The sequence below is a fragment of the Acinonyx jubatus genome, chromosome D3 (assembly GCF_027475565.1).
Source record: "Acinonyx jubatus isolate Ajub_Pintada_27869175 chromosome D3, VMU_Ajub_asm_v1.0, whole genome shotgun sequence".
Lineage (NCBI taxonomy): Eukaryota > Metazoa > Chordata > Mammalia > Carnivora > Felidae > Acinonyx > Acinonyx jubatus.
In genome coordinates, this window is record NC_069392.1 from 9,605,282 (window position 1) to 9,627,845 (window position 22,564).

Below are 22,564 nucleotides of genomic sequence, written 5' to 3' on the forward strand. Positions count from 1 at the left end.
GTACATATGTATACCACATCTTCTTTATCCATTCATCCATTGACGGACATTTGGGCTCTTTCCATACTTGGCTATTGTTGGTAGTGCTGCTATAAACATGGGGGTGCATATGTCCCTCTGAAACAGCATACCTGTATCCCTTGGATAAATACCTAGTAGTGCAATTGCTGGGTGGTAGGGTAGTTCTATTTTTAGTTTTTTGAGGAACCTCCATACTGTTTTCCAGAGTGGCTGCACCAGCTTACATTCCCACCACGAATAATTTTTATAAATATTTGGCTCATGGTTGTTTACCTTCCAGTTATTACTATGAAATACATCTCTGCATCGAGGCAGTGACAGCATCTAAAAAAAAAAAGAACAAGAAAAAAGTATAAACCTGAGCCCACCTTTTAGGTAAGGTTGAAAGTGGCAGTGAGGTATATCCAATTACACACCTTTTGTTAAAAGGGAAACAGCATCGGGATGGAGTAGCAGGCGAAAACATTTTTCTTAGGGCCCAGACAAGGGCATTTAATATTACTGGACACAAAGGAAACTAGGAGCTCCTCTTTCCACTGTATTGTCAGTGTGTGTCAACTTTGGATCCCAGCCTATGGGCCCAAGTGCTTGGATAAATCATGTCATCAGTTTGCCTGAAATCTTCTAGTAATTTCCCGCTAACTTTAGAAATCTCATTCCTTCCCCTGACTAAAAAGTTAAGATTGCTCTGGATCCCCCTGCCCCCAACTGTATTTTCTACCTCAGTTCCTTCCCCCTTTCCATTCCTTTAAACCCAGCACTTGAGCCCATTTTTCCCCCCAGTCATTGAAACATGGTCAGTAGTTCCTGCCATGGGGCCTCTCCACTTGAGTTCCCTTTTTGGTGGCTGACTCTTCATCAGTCGGGTCAGAGGGCTCTACTCATGATTCAGGTTATCACATATCCTGACTTACTTAAAACAGGGCTTACAAACTAAGGTTTATATTTCTTATATTCTCCTCCACCTTGGCCACTAACTGGGACATATGCTATCATTTACCATTCTATCAACACAGCCTAAAGTGGAATCTGGCACATTGTAAAGAAGCATTCAATTCATATATGCTGAATTCATGAATGCTAGCATGAGGTACTATTTTTAAACAAAAAGACTAGTAGCCTTGAAATAAAAATTTTAAATTCACAAATAGTACAATTTTGCCGAGGAATGTAACTCTCAGTACAAAACTGAGATGAATTACACCATTTAAAAGGTTGTGGCTTCAGGGCACCTGTAAGTCAGTGGAACATGTGACTCTTGCTTTCAGGGTTGTGAGTTCAAGCCCCACGTTGGGTATAGAGATTACTTAAAATCTTAAAAAAAAAAAAAAAAAAAGTTGTGGCTTCTAGGAATCTGAACAGAAATGACCCAGGCAGGTAGGCAACTTAAGATGGAAGTGTTTATATAAATTAACCCATCTAGTTTAATTTGCTATGTATGCTTCACGTAGTACTGAAGAAGGAAGAATATATACTTCCCATATTAATAAATGACATCAAATAAGTAGGAAGAGTTTCAATAACAAGGCCATAGATACATTGAAACCCCTTTTTATATTAAAAGTTTAAATGAAAGACAAATCCAGGTTGAACATAGTGATTGCAAAATATAATGCAATTTTGAACAATTAAAATTATGAAAATATACAAAAATGATGGGCAACACAGCTACGCATTTGTACATTTTCCATTATGTGGAGGACACTAAAGATTTCTCTATGTTTTATCCACATCAGATAAATGATTTAAACCAAATGTTTGCTTTGGAGAGTCTTAACTTAGGATCTCAGTAGTATAAAAAGCAGTAATTTTTCAGTCTGTAAACAGTAGTCGTGTTTTTTCTTTTTTTTAAATATCAATTTACCACACAAAAACAAACACAACAACAACAAAAAAAAACCCACACAAACCAAAAACAGCAGCAGCAGCAATGGGTTATTTGGGAATTCTCTTCAAATACCAATGACATACAATTGCTGGAGAGGGTGCTTTTTACTCATGTAAGAATATATATATATATATATTTTTTTTTTTAACTGTACACAATTTATAGTGCATAACAGTTTCCAAAAGAACAGATCAATAAAAGATATTGGCCATTTCTGCATAATTTCATTCTTTTTACAATTATCTCAAAATGTAAGAGGTTGGATCTAATTGAAATGCTACATTTAGTAGGAAAATCAGCAAGTAACAAAAGAAGCATAACCTCGACGTAACATTATTTGTCACTAAAACCAGTAGAGGTCCCAGGTGCCCCTAGGCAAAAGACTAGTTAGGTAGACCACTGGAGTCAAGCACTGTCCCTGAGGACCAAAGCCAGCTCACTGAGCACACATATGCTAGATTGACCATGGTCAGTTAATAGACTTGTTTCATAGAGCATTTCTATTTCTATGTACAGTATTTTTGGATATTCAAAGAAGCATCATTTCAAGAACACATGTCATACACACATCCCCCACCCCCATACACACACCAAGTTCCATCTAAATAGGCAATAGTTTTACAAAATTATGATATGTTGTCCTTAAATTAGATTTGGAATCAATTAGAACTTTCAGTTCATCTTGTTCAAGGCAGTTCTTCCTTTTGGGATGGGGTATGACGGCTGTGGATACCAACTTAGATCAAAAAATAACTTCTTGAAACTACTTGATGGACTAGGATTTCCAGCAAGTCTTATTTTGAACAGATAATTTTGTAATTTTCTAAAAAATTTCCTTGGAAGTTTAAACAGCTATTTATCATCCTATCAAATTGTGAATCTAAGAAAGTCAAGATGAGGGGACAAAATACAATTGTTTTGCATACAGAGATTTTCTGAGCTCTCTTTTGTTGCTTTTAAAAGAAAAAAAGTATCACGTTTCACTGGAGAAGCATTGGAAATGACCTGTAAGGTCGTCAAGACCAATCAGTCCTCCATCAGATGCTTGAATTTCCTCATCAAACTCATGTCTTTGCTCTTACAGAATTATTAACTTAATGGTATTTGAGTAACAAAGACCAAAAACAGAAGCACAGATTCAAACACAAAAACTTATCAAAGTAATTGTATAAACTGTATAACATTTTCAAGAGCAATGTTTATCCTTTCTGTCAGACCGACCTCTGAAGCTACAGTCTTGGGGAGCTCCAGGTGTACAATGTAAACACCACCCTGGTGCAATTCTCAAGTTTGAAGAAAGCAGACTGAAAGTCAAACCCAATGGATAACATTTCTTTTGCCAGCCTAAAACTTAAAACCTAGATTAAGTCCATAATATACATTCCTTCCTTCCGTCCTCCCCAAACTCCCCACTTAAAAAACACTAAAGTATTAAATCTTTATTTTCAAGCATATATATATATATATATATATATATGCTTGAAAATATATATGTAAAAGCATATACATATATATATATCTCACAAAACCAATGACACTGGTATTAGACTCGCCTGCATAAATTATGTACACCTCTCTTCTTTAAAACAGTGATTCCCATCTTTCCCAAAGATGGATGAAAGACAGCAAGCTAGTACTCAGCAGGACCGTAAGTGGCCTGCACTGCTTTCCCCTCCGTACAGCCATAAGTTAACACAAGCCTATTTGTGATTTAACTCTCACAGGAGCTAGGATGGGGATGTCTTGGCTATTAGACTATTAAGCCAAACACTTGAGTGCCTGTGGTCTTCTGAGGGGCACCCTTCACTGACAGGTGCCTATGCCAAATTTCATCTGAGGCCCTTTGGGTACGTGCTTTGGATTCTGTGGGAGCAAAGCAGCTGAGGAAACCTCAAAACTAAACTAATGTGGAAAGGAAAGAGGGCCTGCTCCCAGCCATGGTCCCCCTCCACTGCTTTCTGCTTCCTAAGGCTCAAGAACCAGACCAAACACCCACTGCTATAATGGTAGGGCCATTCAGCTGCTCTGAGGTCAATGCTTTATGCTTAATTTCTATTGCTGCTTTTATAGGACACCCCCCCCCCCACCAGATGTTTCTGGCGATGGAAGGAAAGAAGAAAAGTGGGGTTCTCTTGTGGCTGCCATATGCATATGAACATGTATAAAAAGTGGTCAAACCCAGATAAGGGTCCTGCTTCCGGTTTATATACAATAATTTAATCAGTTGTATACATTTAATACCTAAAAAATTAATTCACAATCAAAGTCCTTCATGCATTTTATGAGGAAGTTCTGGATTAAAATGATGGTCAACCAGATGTCGCTTTTGCCTGGGAAGATGATGTCATTTTCTGCTGCAGAGTCATTGATGCCTGTGGTTCACACTTGCTTAAATTTTTAGTTTCTTTGTGGTCTCCAGTCTTTTCTTCAGCAGCTCACCAATTTCCAGCAGTGAGTGTAGATAACTGCTTTGCACCTTCCCTTGCACAGTCTTTGAAAATTTTCTCTCTTCCTACAAACGAGACAAGAATTAGTGGTCTTGCTCTGAAAGCATTCTCCCAGATTATAGTTCCTCTCACAGATGTTAAAACTACCAATGGTGCTCCTGGATGGCTCTGTTGGTAGAGCATCAGACTTCTGCTCAGGTCATGGTCTTGCGGTTTGTGAGTCTGAGCCCTGCACCGGGCTCACTGCTATCAGCACAGAGCCTACTTCGGATCCTCTGCCCCCTCTCTCTACCTCTCCGCCACTTATGCACTCTCTCTCAAAAATAAATACACATTAAAAAAAAAAATTACCATTACCTTTGGTCTCATGGCAAGTTTCATCAGAATACAGTGGGTCATTTTCAGTTTCAAAAAATGCAAAGAAGGCTAAAGCTCATCAGAGATGTACATTTTTCCATGTGATTGTTCACTAACGCTATTACTTTAGCTTTACTTTTTTTTTAAATTTTTAATGTTTATTTATTTTTGTTTTTTTTTAATTTTTTTTTTAACATTTTTATTTATTTTTCAGACAGAGAGAGACAGAGCATGAACGGGGGAGGGTCAGAGAGAGGGAGACACAGAATCCGAAACAGGCTCCAGGCTCTGAGCTGTCAGCCCAGAGCCCAACGTGGGGCTCGAACTCACGGACCGTGAGATCGTGACCTGAGCTGAAGTCGGACGCTTAACCGACTGAGCCACCCAGGCGCCCCTGTGTTTATTTTTGAGGGAGAGAAACAGAGTGTGAGTGAGGGAGGAGCAGAAAGAGAGGGAGACGCAGAATCCGAAGCAGGCTCTAGGATCGGAGGTGTCAGCACAGAGCCTGACATAGGGCTCTAACTCATGAACTGTGAGATCATGACCTAAGCCAAAGTCAGATGCTTAAACTGACTGAGCCACCCAGGAGCCTCTAGCATTATTATTTTTAATTCTTCCATCAGTATTCTCTGTTTTTTTTTCAACGTTTATTTATTTTTGGGACAGAGAGAGACAGAGCATGAACGGGGGAGGGGCAGAGAGAGAGGGAGACACAGAATCGGAAACAGGCTCCAGGCTCCGAGCCATCAGCCCAGAACCTGACACAGGGCTCGAACTCATGGACCACGAGATCGTGACCTGGCTGAAGTCGGACGCTTAACCGACTGCGCCACCCAGGCGCCCCTCTCTGTTTTAATTATACAAAGTGAAAAAACTGAGATTTCCGATTATTATCTTTCATATAGAAAAAAGGTAGAAAATTTATTACTAAGTAGTTTGAACATAAAATCACTAATATTTTGTTATGGGCTACACAAAATGGAAAAATTAATATTTCTGATTATTTCATCAGAAAACAAAAATGGAAATTTATTATTAATTTGGACATTATCATATCCACTTCTTAAAAGCATCAAATTTACCTCTGCCACCTTTTCTAGCGATAATATTGATAGGTCTCCCTCTATATTGACAAAGTCCATTGGTTCCACAGACCAAACAGCTTAAAAAAAAAAAAAAAAAACAAGAACAAAGCTTTCTGAGACCTACTCAAATATGTGAGTTAAATACTTGCTGCACATTTTACAAAAAATAAAGGGATGGAATGTTCAAACAGAGAAAAAAGGAGGCTGGCTAAGAACTAATCAGGCTTACATGAAATTGGCAGTATTGCAAAACCCTGAAGAAATCAGGTAAGCATACCTTATAGCTAAATAATACTACTACTCGAGACCTAATCTATCTTGGAAGTACACATGTGCATAAGAGAAGGTATATAAAATACATTTCATTCAGTACTGTAGTAAAAGTAAATATATATAAACAACCTAAGGGGCACCTGGGTGGTTTAGTCAGTTAAGTGTCTACCTCTTGATCTGGGTTCAGGTCATGATCTCACAGTTGTGAGATCAAGACCCATGCTGGGTGTGGAGACTGCTTGAGATTCTCCCTCTTCCTCTGCCCCTCCCCTACTTGCTCTCATGTGCTCCCTCTCTCTCTCAAAAAAACAAAAAAACTAAAATATCCAATGGCTATGATGCACTCATATTTGAATGTCATACAGTTGTTTAAAAGAAGCCTTAACAAATCTCTTGAATATAAGGTTAAGTGAAAAAAAAGCCAAGTTTCAGAATAAAACAATGTATCATTTACTTTCAAAAACCTAACAGCTATTAGCGTATATTTTAAGGTTACATTAAAAGGTCTAGTCACAGACCAGTTTCAGTGGATACCCCTACGGAAGAGGAAAAGAACCAGGACTGGAGATGGTAGTCCAGAGGCCTTATGGATAGTTGTTTCAAGTTTAGAAAGAAAAGAAGGAAAGAGGGACGCCTGGGTGGCTCAGTCTGTTAAGTGGCCAACTTTGACTCGGGTCATGATCTTGCGGTTCATGAGTTCGAGCCCCACGTGGGCTCTGTGTTGACAGCTCAGAGCCTGCTTTGGATTCTGTGTCTCCCTCTCTCTGGCCCTCCCCTTATCACACTCTATGTCTCTCTCTCTCTCTCTCTCTCTCTCAAAAATAAATACATTAAAAAATAAAGAAAGAATAAAGAAATAAACCTAGTGGAAACTGAATTAAAAAAAAATTTGTTTTTACCCTAAAGATAAATAGCACTATATGGATCCTATATTTGGTGGCTGATGCTGCTCAGTATATGTATCATGACTTCAACAAAAATAGGCAATATAAGGCCATTATTATTTTGCTCACTATAATCCTATAAAATAAGTATTATGATTTTCATTATAAAGATAAAGAAACTGAGGCCCAGAGAGGGTAAGCGACTTTCCCAAGGTCAAAAGATGAGGACAGAGTCAAGGCTCGAAAAATCTAAAGTAGCCCAAAGTTAAAGATAACCTTTAGAATACTCAAAATGAGGGGCGCCTGGGTGGCTCAGTTGGTTAAGTGTCCAACTTCAGCTCAGGTCATGATCTCGCGGTCCGTGAGTTGGAGCCCCACGTTGGGCTCTGTGCTGACAGCTCAGAGCCTGGAGCCTGCTTCAGATTCTGTGTCTCCCTCTCTCTCTGACCCTCCCCCATTCATGCTCTTTCTCTGTCTCAAAAATAAATAAACAGTAAAAAAAAAAAAAAAATTAAAAAAAATAGAATACTCAAAATGATCAATCTTATTCCTCATGTCAGAGGGCAGACAGATCCTTTAACAACAACCACACAACCATCAACAGTGGCCTACTGTGCCTGTCATCTTTGTAGCGGACAGTCCTTCCCACATACCATGTGCTCTAGCTCTGCCAACGGACTCATGGTGCCCCACACAATTTACCTTTCTGCCTCTGCTCTGTGCCTTCTGTTTCAGATTCCTTTCATCCATTCCAGTCTGCCTACTGAAAACTTACTAATCCTTAAATGTCCCCTCTCCAGTGAGACTCTTTCTGGCCCGTTCCATTTCTGTGCATATATCATATCTCCAATTTAAAGTAGTTTTTGAATATATCTCTCTAAAGCCAGGTTTTTCGATCACTGTATTTCTATGAGCATTTACCCAACAACAGCGAGCTCAATAAAACTGTATTTATCTGCTTATTAACATTCTCAAAGATACCCAGCAAAGCCCAACCACATGAAGCAATGTGACATTCTTTCAAGTTTGTGACCTTTAAGATTATTATTGCTGATTGCCTACAGTCTCTTACCAGCGAGAGAGAAGTATCTTCTAAAATAAGTTCTTCAAGTTTAAGTGCAATTAGATGTGTTTCAAGCCCTTTAATGTGATCCACAACATTGGAAATTAAAGTCTGAAGCCCAGTAACGTAGTCTTGGAAACTGGTAAAGATTGGTGGCTGGAAAAGAGATTTTTTAAAAGATGAAAGATTATCAAACATATTTCCTTCACTCATATCGCATAAGCTATATTAACTTCATGCTATAGTTTTACTTAATGCTATAAATAGTAACAGGGATGGATACAGTTTTGGATATTAAGACAGTCTCTCTAAAGCAAGGTAAATTTAATTGGCACCAAATAATGCTAATTCAGAAACAATGACAAGCATTTTTTTAAATGGGGAACTAGAGATGGAAAAACCAACAGAAAATATCTTAGTTGGTTATTACTCAACTTTACGCTGGTACTCTTCTGGAACACTAAAGAAGATGAAAGAAACCAAAACTTCATTTCTCTATATGTCACTGAGATTTCCTCTAATGTTAACAACAGAAATATAACAGAAATAAGACTTTTCTAAGTTCTAATAGAAAACATAATGGGAGACAACAGCCAAGAAAATTCTGAAAAAGAATGGTTATGTAGAATTTGCCCTCATATACATTAGAGTAGATCATAAAGTTACATGAAATCCAGATAGTATGGATATATAAGTAAGGTGATAAAAAAGTGAAAAGAAACAGATCCTAAGATAAAACTGAAGAATATAAGGGAATTTAAATGAATTTAAGGGATGCCTGGGGTGGCTCAGTCAGTTAAGCAACCAGCTCTTGGTATTGGCCCAGGTCATTATCCCAGAGTCATGGGTTTGAGCACCACATGAGGGCTCCAAGCTGAGAATGGAGCCTGCTTGGGATTCTCAATCTCTCTCTCTCTCTCTCTCTCTCTCTCTCTCTCTCTGCCGCTTCCCTACTTGCACACACACGTGAGCTCTCACTCTCAAAACAAAACAACAACAAAAAAAAACCCACATAAAATAATAATAAATATTAAATAAAAATAAATCAATAATAAAACAAAACAGGGGTACCTGGCTGGCTCAGTTAGTAGAGCATGTGACTCTTGATCTCAGGGTTGTAAGTTTGAGCTCCACACTGGGTATAAAGATTACTTAAAAATAACATCTTTTAAAAAATAAATTAAGTGAATTAAATAGTTAAGTACCAAAATAAATTCCAGGTAGATTTAAACTTAACTTTAAAAAATCCACCCAAGTACCAGAAGAAAATTTAGGTAATGGTTCATGTAATCATAACTGAAAAGGCCTTTCTAAACATTACACCAAGCTAAGAACTATTAAAAAAAATATTTTTAGGGGTGCTGAGTGGCTCAGTGGGTTAAGCATCTGACTTTGGCTCAGGTTATGATCTCACAGCTTGGAAGTTCCAGCCTGTGTGGAGCTTTGTGCTAATACCTCAGAGCCTGGAGCCTGCTTCAGATCCTGTCTCTGTCTCTCTCTGTGCCCCTCCCCTGCTCACACACTGTCTCTCTCCTTCTCTCTCTCTCTCAAATATAAACATTAAAATATATATATATAATTACTATGTTGACCAAAAAAAATACTCAAAAGACAAATGAAAAGAAAAATTTGCATCAGATAGGATATAGAGTAACATTATTAAGACCTGAATAGCTCAAAACACATCAAGAGAAAAAATATTACTACCACAACAGGAAATCTGGGCAAAAAGATGAACAAAAAAGACATCAAAGAAATCCCAGAAACATATGACAAAATTCAAAAATCAGACAAACACAAGGAACCTGGCCAATCAATTAGTAAGGCTAGCCTTTGACTCAAGAAGTTTTCCTTGAAGGTTCAACATTTTTTCTTTTTTTAAAGTAAACTCTACACCCAATGTGGGGCTTGAACTCACAATCCTGAGATCAAGAGTCATGCATTCCTCCAACTGAGCCAGTCAGGCACTGCCCCACCCCCCCAACCCTCCACTCAATTTTTTTTAAATGCAAATGAGAAAACAGGGAATACCAATGTTTCATCATATAACCATTTAAAGTAATGAGATACAACTACGTATCTCCTGAAGAGATGCCCAGATAACCTGTTAAATGAAAACAAACACAAACAGACAAGTTGCAGAACCTCCCATAGAGCATAATTCTGGTTTGTTTGCAGTGGCAATTACTGGTCGGTGGGAATATGGGTGGTCTTCATTTTATTCACACCTTTAGGTTACTTTGATGATCAGAAATATACAAAAGCTATTCTCATTTTTAGAAACTAGAAAAGCAATAACTATAACCCACCTCCATCCCAATCCAAATACGAAAAAGCTATTTGACACAGTTGAAGAGCACAGGCTTTCATCAGAAGAGAAAGTAACAGAGCAACTCTGTTCTATGCCATCAAACTTAACACTCATGATATGTTAAATTACATTGGGAAAAAAAAGGACAGGTTTCTTCATTACATCCTGCTCCAAACAGAACTACCCTTTGTTTCTGAATGAATAGAAACATCCAGCAAAGCAGTGTCAAATCTAAAGAATTCCTGAATTGTTACTGAATTATGCAGGAAGTCAAAATTACTACTAAAACCATCAACATTAAAAAAAAAATCAACATTTTCAAATGACAATGGTTGCTATGTTGCTACAGTGAACAAAAATCTCCCACCTAGGATAAATGCAAACATTAATAAAATAGCATATCCTGCACAGAATGAATCCTAAATAATTTTCCTTATGAAAAGGATACAATTTATATTAATGTTTTACGCATTCAAAAACTAAATCAATCAAGATGGGAAGACACTACAAAACTGAATAGAAAGAGAAATAAATGAACTTTATTTATATCACACTAATAATCTCAGTTTTTAATTCCAGTGTTTCTGCAGAGTACTGCAACTGTCTATATTAACTGGAACATATTCTTTTTTAAAAAATATTTATTTATAGGTACCTGGGTGGCTCAGTCGGTGGAGTGTTCGACTTTGGCTCAGGTCATGATCTCGTGGTCTGTGTGTTCAAGTCCCAGGCTCTGTGCTGACAGCTCAGAGCCTGGAGCCTGCTTCTGATTTTGTGTCCCCCTTTCTCTCTGCCTCTCCCCCACTCATTCTCATACTCATTCTCATTCTCTGTCTCTCTCTCTCTCAAAGAAAAATATTAAAAAAATTTTTTTTTAAAGGATGATACTCAAGGGGTGCCTGGGTGGCTCAGTCCGTTGAACATCTGACTCGACTTCAGCTCAGATCATGATCTCATGGTTCATAGGATCGAGCCCATCATTGGACGAGAATTCTCTCTCCCCCTCCCCCGCTTCTGTGTGTTCCCACGCATGCTCACGCTCTCTCGCTCTCTTTCTCTCTCTCCCTCAAAATAAATATTTAAAAAGCAAACAAAAAAGAATGATATTCAAATAGATGGTGATACTTAAAAATATACATACAAATATATATATGAATGGGTGTGGGACAGCTCTACCAAAAATGCCAACCAATACATGATAAAAGGATTGACAGAATTTTTAAAAATCACCAGTGTGGAACCATAACTTTAATAAATGATTATGCAAGTTAGACTTAACAGATGTTAAAACCAGCAGATGAAAGGCTGGCAGGTAATAGGATATTCACGATCTCAAAGTATTGTCCCATGGATGACTTATTAATCACAGGGTAGGAAAGGCACCTTTACAATGAAGAAATCCATAGACACTTCCTTTATCAAATAATTTCATCTGAGATCACCAATAATGGGACTTAACATGAGTGCCCCCTGACTTAATTTGCTAAAAAGGAAATAGCATCTATATTTAACCTAAACCCAAGGAAACAATAAGCCAAATTCAGATTGTAAGACATTCTACCAAAAACTGAGCTAGACCGTTGAACAATAAAGATAAACAAAAGACTAAGGAAGGTGAAAGGAGGGTAAAAAGACATGGTAACTAAAAGCCATGTCAGATACTTAACAGGATCCCAGTATTTTGAAAAGGACTATAATAAAGAACACAATTGGGTAAGTGGGGAAATCTGAATACAGACATTATAACAGGAATGCATCAGTATTAAATGTCTTAGGTATGAAAATTTCTTCAGTACTGTGATTCTGTAGGAGACTGTATCACAGTCTGTACTTTTCTTTTAAACGGTTCAACAAACAAGAGGTTGGGACAGATGACAGAATGAGAGAAAGATAAAGGAGATGTGGCAAATGTGGAAATTAAGACATTTCTAAGTTATAACTAAGCCAAGAAAGAAATCATAATTAAAATCAGAAAATATTTTGGGCGTGGTGTTAACAAGTGTCAAGTAAGGATATCTGAGTGTTATCATGCTGGTCTTTAAGCTTTTCTGTAGGTGTGTAATTTAAAAAAAGAGAAAAAAGCTTGACAGAGAAAATGAATGTACACAGGATCCTAAGGTCTCCTTCAATATGCAAGAAAACAGTGAAAATTAAAAGCTGCACGCAGCCAAGTTATTGTGTTTTCTGTTATTACCATGATGATGCTGGTTTCTTTTTTCTTCTTTTTCTTTTTCTGTAGATTTAATTTGTATGGTCGCAAGACACTCTCACAGTAACTGGACACCCAAAGGATAATAGAAATAGTCTGAAAGAGGAAAAACCGCAAATTCATCAATAACAGTTCAAAGTTATGGATTAAATAATCCTTGCCAACGGTGCTGTGCAAATCCCTTCAAGGTCTCCTCTAGCTCATTACAGATTAGAGTGATCAGATTCATTTCTACAATCACCACACAGACCCAGAAGACCTTCATCTGAATACTGCTCAGAATACTATGATTGCTTCAATCTTTAGCCTTCCTTCTAGCTCTCCCAGCTCTAAACCCATCCTCTACTCTATCCAGCTTCCTTTTAAATTTGTAGCAATTTATTAACATCTTTTTCACTCAAGTGAAAGGTCCAAATTCCTAGGCATGGAAGCCAAAGGTTCTTTACAATATGCCTCTCCTCACCCACTTCCCCGATTAAGGTATTACCTCACCTGCAAATCTTAAACTTAAATATAAACAGAAATCTCCCTAGTTGGTCAGTGCATTTCTTCTTTGTCGTAACTTAGGTGTTTACACCTATGCTTCTTCTCTGCTACAGAGTGTGCATGTACATATACATGCAGTTATGACTGATTTGTTCAGAGGCTTATACGCTTACACTGTGCCAGTTACCAGAACAGACTAGGAGGAGGAAAATAAACGTGACAAAAATAAGATAATGGATTATACGTGTTTGTAATCCTTCTCTTCTCTCTGGTTAAAAAAGAGTTGCTAAATCAGGGCCCAGATTCTCCTTCACAATGCAGAATCTTAGTAATTGGTAACAGCAACAAATTTAAAAAGCTAGTGGAATTAACTTAAAGTACGTAATAGTTAAGTCAAAAAAGAAAACGAACAGAGAACAGACAGATTTGGAGTGAACCTGAGGAATTTTTAAACATTGGTAAAGCAAATTACAAGTTTTATTCATTATCAACAAAACCTTCCTGGTATGCGTGGAAGGACCACGTTCAAAAAAATGATTTAAACTGCTTTTCAGTTAACAAAAGGTGGGGGCGAGATATTAAATTACAGGTATAAGGTGCCTATTTACCTGTTCATTTTTTAAAAATTAATCCTTCACTCTAAGGAAAATCAAGTTTTTCTGGAAGGGAACAAAACTTACCTCAACAAAGAAGACTAGATTCTCTAAAAGAGCAGGATGCGTTTTCAAGTTACCATCTTTAACTTCTAAGAGGTCACCTTTACATTTACTGAAGACATCTGAAAACAAAAATATTTTATTGTTTTATATAGCTTTTGTTTCAATGCTATTTTTTAGAAACACTATATACACTCTAAGAAAGAATAAGCAAATATAGTAAATATAAAAGCTTAATCCAGAAGCTTTTCTCCCCCACGTGAACCAAACAACAAAGAATATCTATTTTAAGCTTTTTTTTTTTTTTATGATTTTATTTTTAAGTAATCTCTATATCCAAGGTGGGGTTCAAACTCACAACCGCCAGATCAAGAGTTGCATGTTCTACCAACTGAGCCAGCAAAGCGCCCCTATTTTAAGCTCTTTAAAAAGCCATGTAACTACTGCTCTGTTGTCTTCAAAATATAAAAAGTGGCCTTATAAACTATGTGTTCTAGAGTCTAAACACCAGCTAGCCTTTCCACAAACAGACCGTTGTCACAATAAAATTAAGACTCCAAGTGAATGATATAGAAGAATGTGTGCCATTATGGACCAAAAGACCAAAGTGCATGGTAGAAATTCACCTTCATAGTAAATACTACATTTTATTCTCAGGATCTTGATCTTTTAATTATCATTCTGCATTTGGGCAATAAAATAAAAGACCACTTAGGTTCTTGAAAAGAAAGACCCTCAGATTTAAAATACATATATATACATGGGGCACCTTGCTGGCTCAGTCCCATTGAGCTTCCAACTTCTGGTTTCAGCTCAGGTCATCATCTCACAGTTCATGGGTTCCAACCCCATGGCGGGCTTCACACTCACAGCATGGGAACCTGCTTGGGATTCTTTCTCCCTCTCTCTCTCTGCCCCTCCCCTCGCTTGTGCACATGCACTCCTCTCTCTCAAAATAAACTAACAACAAAAAGAGATTCCTGTTTTTGTTTTTAAAAAAAAGTAAAGGGGGAGAAGATGGTGGCGTAGGAGGATGCTGGGCTCACCGCATCCTGTGGATCACTTAGATTCCACCCACACCTGCCTAAATAACCCAGAAAACCGCCAGAAGACTAGCAGAACGGATTCTCTGGAGCCAAGCGCAGATGAAAGGACCACGGAAGAGGGTAGGAAGGGCGGCAGGCAGTGCGCGCTACATGGACTGGCGGGAGGGAGCCGGGGCGGAGGGGCAGCCCGCCAACCAAGCAGAGGCCCCGAGTCTGGCTGGCAAAAGCGGAGGGGCCGGACGGAGTATGTTCTCACAGCGAGCGAGAGGGACTTAACATCTGGGAGGTTATAAGTTAACAGCTCTGCTTGGAGAGCGGGAGGGCTGGAGGACAACGGGAGGGAGAGTTGTTGAGCCCCGGACGACAGAGCTCAGCTTGGCGGGGAACAAAGGCGCTCGCCAGCGCCATCTCCCTCGCCCATCCCCCAGCCAAAATCCCAAAGGGAACCGGTTCCTGTCAGGGAACTTGCTTGCACCCCACAAACACCCAACGCTGTGCTCCTGTGGATCCACCCCTCCGGCGGCAGCGGGTCTGACTCCCTCCCAGTGCCGCAGGGCACCTCCCGAAGCGGATCACCAAAGGATAAGCAAGCTGAGCCTGCCCCTCCCGCCCCCATGCACCTTGCCGATCCACCCCAGCTAATATGCCAGATCCCCAGCACCACAAGCCTGGCAGTGTGCAAGTAGCCCAGACGGGCCACATCCCGCCCCTAGGAGAGGGGAAGAGAAGGTACACCAGTCTGACTGTGGCCCCAGCGGTGGGCTGGGCGCAGACATCAGGTCTGACTGCGGCCCCGCCCACCAACCCAAGTTATTCAAGACAGCACAGGGGAAGTGCTCTGCAGTCCCGCACCACTCCAGGGACTATCCAAAATGACGAAACGGAAGAATTCCCCTCAAAAGAATCTGCAGGAAATAACAACAGCTAACGAACTGATCAAGAAGGATTTAAACAATGTAACAGAAAGTGAATTTAGAATAATAGTCATAAAATTAATCGCTGGGCTTGAAAACAGTATAGAGGACAGCAGAGAATCTATTGCTACAGAGAACAAGGGACTAAGGAACAGCCAGGAGGAGCTAAAAAATGCTATAAATGGGCTGCAAAATAAAATGGAGACAACCACGGCTCGGATTGATGAGGCAGAGGAGAGAATAGGGGAACTAGAAGGTAAAATTATGGAAAAAGAGGAAGCTGAGAAAAAGAGACATAAAAAAATCCAGGAGTATGAGGGGAAAATTAGAGAACTAAGTGATGCACTAAAGAAAAATAATCGGGCGCCTGGGTGGCTCAGTCGGTTAAGCGTCCGACTTTGGCTCAGGTCACGATCTCACGGTCCGTGAGTTCGAGCCCCACATCGGGCTCTGTGCTGACAGCTCAGAGCCTGGAGCCCATTTCAGATTCTGTGTCTCCGTCTCTCTCTGCCCCTCCCCTATTCATTCTCTCTGTCTCAAAAATAAATAAATGTTAAAAAAAAATTAAAAAAAAAAAGAAAAAGAAAAATAATCTATGCATAATTGGTATTCCAGAGGAGGAAGAGAGAGGGAAAGGTGCTGAAGGTGTACTTGAAGAAATAATAGCTGACAAGTTCCCTGATCTGGGGAAGGAAAAAGGCTTTGAAATCCAAGAGGCAGAGAGAACTCCCTTCAGAGGAAACTTGAATCGATCTTCTGCACGACATATCATAGTGAAACTGGCAAAATACAAGGATAAAGAGAAAATTCTGAAAGCAGCTATCTGAAAGGGATAAACGTGCTCTAACATATAAAGGGAGACCTATAAGACTCGTCGTGACGGATCTCTCTACTGAAACTTGGCAGGCCAGAAAGGAATGGCAGGAAATCTTCAATGTGATGAACAGAAAAAATATGCAGCTGAGAATCCTTTAGCTAGGAAATCTGTCATTTAGAACAAAAGGAGAGATAAAGGTGTTCCCAAACAAACAAAAACTGAAGGAATTCGTCACCACTAAACCAGCCCTACAAGAGATCCTAAGGGGGATCCTGTGAGACAAAGTACCAGAGACATTGCTACAAGCATGAAACCTACAGACATCACAATGACTCTAAACCCATATCTTTCTATAATAACACTGAATGTAAATGGACTAAATGTGCCAACCAAAAGACATAGGGTATCAGAATGGATAAAAAAACAAGACCCATCTATTTGCTGTCTACAAGAGACTCATTTTAGACCTGAGGACGCCTTCCGATGAAAGTGAGGGGATGGAGAACTATTTATCATGCTACTGGAAGTCAAAAGAAAGCTGGAGTAGCCATACTTATATCAGACAAACTAGACTTTAAATTAAAGGCTGTAATAAGAGATGAAGAAGGGTATTATATAATAATTACAGGGTCCATCCATCAGGAAGAGCTAACAATTATAAATGTCTATGCGCCGAATACAGGAGCCCCCAAATATATAAAACAATTGCTCACAAACATAAGCAACCTTATTGATAAGAATGTGGTAATCGCAGGGGACTTTAACACTCTATTTACAGAAATGGATAGACCATCTAGACACACGGTCAATAAAGAAACAAGGGCCCTGAATGATACATTGGATCAGATGGACTTGACAGATATATTTAGAACTCTGCATCCCAAAGCAACAGAATATACTTTCTTCTCGAGTGCACATGGAACATTCTCCAAGACAGATTACATGCAGGGTCACAAAACAGCCCTTCATAAGTATACAAGAATTGAGATCATACCATGCATACTTTCAGACCACAATGCTATGAAGCTTGAAATCAACCACAGGAAAAAGTCTGGAAAACCTCCAAAAGCATGGAGGTTAAAAAACACCCTACTAAAGAATGAATGGGTCAACCAGGTAATTAGAGAAGAAATTTAAAAATATATGGAAACAAACGAAAATGAAAATACAACAATCCAAATGCTCTGGGATGCAGCGAAGGCAGTCCTGAGAGGGAAATACATTGCAATCCAGGCCTATCTCAAGAAACAAGAAAAATCCCAAATATAAAATCTAACAGCACACCTAAAGGAAATAGAACCAGAACAGCAAAGACAGCCTAAACCCAGCAGAAGAAGAGAAATAATAAAGATCAGAGCAGAAATAAACAATATAGAATCTAAAAAAACTGTAGAGCAGATCAATGAAACCAAGAGTTGGTTTTTTGAAAAAAAAACAAAAAACAAAAAACAAAAAACAAAAAACCAAAATTGATAAACCTCTAGCCAGGCTTCTCAAAAAGAAAAGGGAGATGACCCAAATAGATAAAATCATAAATGAAAATGGAATTACTACAACCAATCCCTCAGATTATCAGGGAATACTATGAAAAATTATATGCCAACAAACTGGACAACCTGGAAGAAATGGACAAATTCCTCAACACCCACACACTTCCAAAACTCAATCAGGAGGAAATAGAAAGCTTGAACAGACCCAGAACCAGCAAGGAAATTGAATCGGTTATCAAAAATCTCCCAACAAATAAGAGTCCAGGACCAGATGGCTTCCGAGGGGAGTTCTACCAGACGTTTAAAACAGAGATAATACCTATCCTTCTCAAGCTATTCCAAAAAAATAGAAAGGGAAGGAAAACTTCCAGACTCATTCTATGAAGCCAGTATTACTTTGATTCCTAAACCAGACAGAGACCCAGTAAAAAAGAGAACTACAGGCCAATATCCCTGATGAATATGGATGCAAAAATTCTCAATAAGATACTAGCAAATCGAATTCAACAGCATATAAAAAGAATTATTCACCATGATCAAGTGGGATTCATTCCTGGGCTGCAGGGCTGGTTCAACATTCGCAATCAATCAACGTGATACATCACATTAATAAAAGAAAAGATAAGAACCATATGATCCTGGCAATCGATGCAGAAAAAGCATCTGACAAAATTCAGCATCCTTTCTTAATAAAAACCCTCGAGAAAGTCAGGATAGAAGGAACATACTTAAACATCATAAAAGCCATTTATGAAAAGCCCACAGCTAACATCATCCTCAATGGGGAAAAACTGAAAGCTTTTTCCCTGAGATCAGGAACACGACAGGGATGTCCACTCTCACCGCTGTTGTTTAACATAGTGTTGGAAGTGCTAGCATCAGCAATCAGACAACAAAAGGAAATCAAAGGCATCAAAATTGGCAAAGATGAAGTTAAGCTTTCACTTTTTGCAGATGACATGGTATTATACATGGAAAATCAGATAGACTCCACCAAAAGTCTGCTAGAACTGATACGTGAATTTAGCAAAGTTGCAGGATACAAAATCAATGTACAGAAATCAGTTGCATTCTTATACACTACTAATGAAGCAACAGAAGACAAATAAAGAAATTGATCCCATTCACAATTGCACCAAGAAGCATAAAATACCTAGGGATAAATCTAACCAAAGATGTAAAAGATCTGTATGCCGAAAACGATAGAAAGCTTATGAAGGAAATTGAAGAAGACAAAGAAATGGAAAAACATTCTGTGCTCATGGATTGGAAGAATAAATATTGTTAAAATGTCAATACTATCCAAAGCTATCTACACATTCAACGCAATCCCAATCAAAATTGCACCAGCAGTCTTCTCGAAGCTAGAACAAGCAATCCTAAAATTCATATGGAACCACAAAAGGCCCCGAATAGCCAAAGTAATTTTGAAAAAGACCAAAGCAGGAGGCATCACAATCCCAGACTTTAGCCTCTACTACAAAACTGTAATCATCAAGACAGTATGGTATTGGCACAAAAACAGACACATAGACCAATGGAATAGAAACCCCAGAACTAGACCCACAAACGTATGGCCAACTAATCTTTGACAAAGCCGGAAAGAATATCCAATGCTAAAAAGACAGTCTCTTTAACAAATGGTGCTGGGAGAACTGGACAGCAACATGCAGAAGGCTGAAACTAGACCACTTGCTCACACTATTCACAAAAATAAACTCAAAATGGATAAAGGACCTGAATGTGAGACAGGAAACCATCAAAACCCTAGAGGAGAAAGCAGGAAAAGACCTCTCTGACCTCAGCCGTAGCCATTTCTTACTTGACACATCCCCAAAGGCAAGGGAATTAAAAGCAAAAGTGAACTACTGGGACCTCATGAAGATAAAAAGCTTCTGCACAGCAAAGGAAACAACCAACAAAACTAAAAGGCAACCAACGGAATGGGAAAAGATATTTGCAAATGACATATCGGACAAGGGGCTAGTATCCAAAAATCTATAAAGAGCTCACCAAACTCCACACCCGAAAAACAAATCCAGTGAAGAAATGGGCAGAAAACATGAATAGACACTTCTCTAAAGAAGACATCCGGATGGCCAACAGGCACATGAAAAGATGCTCAACGTCGCTCCTCATCAGGGAAATACAAATCAAAACCACATGCAGATATCACCTCACGCCAGTCACGCCAGTCTCCAAATCAGGAGACTATAGATGCTGGAGAGGATATAGAGAAACGGGAACCCTCTTGCACTGTTGGTGGGAATGCAAATTGGTACAGCTGCTCTGGAAAACAGTGTGGAGGTTCCTCAAAAAATTAAAAATAGACCTACCCTATGAACCCAGCAGTAGCACTGCTAGGAATTTACCCAAGGGACACAGGAGTACTGATGCATAGGGGCACTTGTACCCCAATGTTTATAGCAGCACTCTCAACAATAGCCAAATTATGGAAAGAGCCTAAATGTCTATCAACTGATGAATGGATAAAGAAATTGTGGTTTAAATGCACAATGGAGTACTACGTGGCAATGAGAAAGAATGAAATATGGCCCTTTGTAGCAACCTGGATGGAACTGGAGAGTGTGATGCTAAGTGAAATAAGCCATACAGAGAAAGACAGATACCATATGGTTTCACTCTTATGTGGATCCTGAGAAACTTAACAGAAACCCATGGGGGAGGGGAAGGAAAAAAAAAAAAAAAAGAGGTTAGAGTGGGAGAGAGCCAAAGCATAAGAGACTGTTAAAAACTGAGAACAAACTGAGGGTTGATGGGGGGTGGGAGGGAGGGGAGGGTGGGTGATGGGTATTGAGGAGGGCACCTTTTGGGATGAGCGCTCAGTGTTGTATGGAAATCATTTTGACAATAAATTTCATATATTGAAAAAATAAAAATAAAAAATTAAAAAAAATGTTTTTAATTGCATATATGTATCCTTTTCACCAACAATTCCATTTCTAGGAATTTAATCCCAAAGAAATACTGAAGTAAGTACCCAAACATTTATGTCCCAAGATGTTCATTTCAGCACTGTTATAAATACAGTTATATGGGGCGCCTGGGTGGCTCCGTCAGTTAAGCATCCAACTCGATTTGGACTCAGGTCATGATCTCATGGTTGTGAGATAAAGCCCCTCATCGGGCTCCACACTGAGTGTGGAGCCTGCTTGGGATTCTTTCCCTCTCTTCCTGCCCCTCCCTGGGTCATGCTCTCTCTCTCAAAATAAATAAACATTAAAAAAAAATAGTTATAAATAACTCAAACTTAGTACACTGATAGAATACTGTGGATATTATATGCAACTGACATGGTTAAGTGTCCAAGACAACAGAAAATTAAAATCAGAAAAGCATGTATTATACCTTTTCATATGTTAAATAAAAATCACTAGTATGTATTTCCACATACACGTGGATGACTGTTTAGGGGGCATCTAGCTAGGAGTATCAACTCCAAAGTGTTACTTACCTTGTAAGTAACAGTACTTACTTCTCTGGGGAAATGAGGCTGGGAAAGGGAGAAAGACCACTTGTGTACTGTATCATAATAGGTTATCTATTACTTTTATAGTCGAAACTTTTTAAAATTAAAAACAAGTCTTTCAAAATACCGTAAGTATGCATTATTATTTTCAAGTTATTATTTGCAACTCTTGCAAGTTTCTACTAAAACTTGAGTGTCAGACAACATGATAAAACATGGAAATCCACAATCAGAATGCTTACCTTTTAATTGTTCTAGTAAAGTCTTAAGACTATTCTCTACTCGCTCCTGGATCTCCACTGTATCCTCTAAACAGAAAAGAAAAAAAAAAGAAAAAGAAAAAGAAAAACTTTCAATTCATTTTGCTAGGAAGAAAAAAGCAAGATCAACACCTATAAGCAACTCATGGGCAAGGACATTTTCTTTTCTCTTAAGACTCATAGGCCTCAAATTCTATTACTGAGAGACAAAGAAAAAGATGAAGAAAAGGAAAAATAGAAGAAAGGCATTAATTATCTATCAAGAGCAATACCTCAAATTGTCTAGGAAGAATTAAAATCTATGTGCTTCAAATACTCTCAAATACTTATAGACAGAATCTACAAAATTTATATTTGGCCGGGGGGGTGGGGTGTGGGGAGGGGGGAAATCTATGGAATATGTGTGATTCTCACTGGGTTAAGGAAAAAACTTTTCTCCACAAAGCTTAGTAAAGAATTCAATCTGAAATCCAACAATATTTCAACAAATTAAGGATTTCTTCAACTTCTGGACCTAACAAGTGATTTGAAAGAGGAAAAGGACTTAAATTTCTAAAACATTACTCTGTTACCTATGAATGTACCTTGTTGGATATTAAACCAGATATTTCCAGAATAGATTCTACCTCCTCTCAATCTGTCTAAATATGTGAGGTTATAAATATTTTGTTACATTTACTAGGTTTTCAATGGCAATGCGAGTAAATACTCGCAAAAATGTATACTTACCTAAACCACTGGTGTCCAGCTCATAAATATCACTAACAAGATAAAAAGAACTGGTCTGACACTGAGAACAGCCAGAACTGAAGAATCCACCCATTCTGGTGGGTACAGGACCAAGGAAAGGATACTGGAAAAAAGGGA

At 38.7% G+C, this 22,564-nt stretch overlaps 1 protein-coding gene across 2 annotated transcripts in view; it reads right to left on the bottom strand.

Moving 5' to 3' along the window:
• Window positions 1-1,556: 1,556 nt before the first annotated feature.
• Window positions 1,557-22,564, bottom strand: part of NAA25 (N-alpha-acetyltransferase 25, NatB auxiliary subunit) — a 79,154-nt gene continuing 58,146 nt past the window's right edge. For both annotated transcript variants that reach the window (XM_027044337.2, XM_053206758.1), the window contains exons 19-24: window positions 22,427-22,550; window positions 21,680-21,745; window positions 13,705-13,802; window positions 12,524-12,634; window positions 8,028-8,174; window positions 1,557-4,421 (exon numbers count right to left, since the gene is read on the bottom strand). In XM_027044337.2, coding sequence (XP_026900138.1) covers window positions 4,299-4,421; window positions 8,028-8,174; window positions 12,524-12,634; window positions 13,705-13,802; window positions 21,680-21,745; window positions 22,427-22,550 — 669 coding nt within the window. In that variant the 3' untranslated portion in view covers window positions 1,557-4,298. The remainder of the gene's footprint in view (window positions 4,422-8,027; window positions 8,175-12,523; window positions 12,635-13,704; window positions 13,803-21,679; window positions 21,746-22,426; window positions 22,551-22,564) is intronic.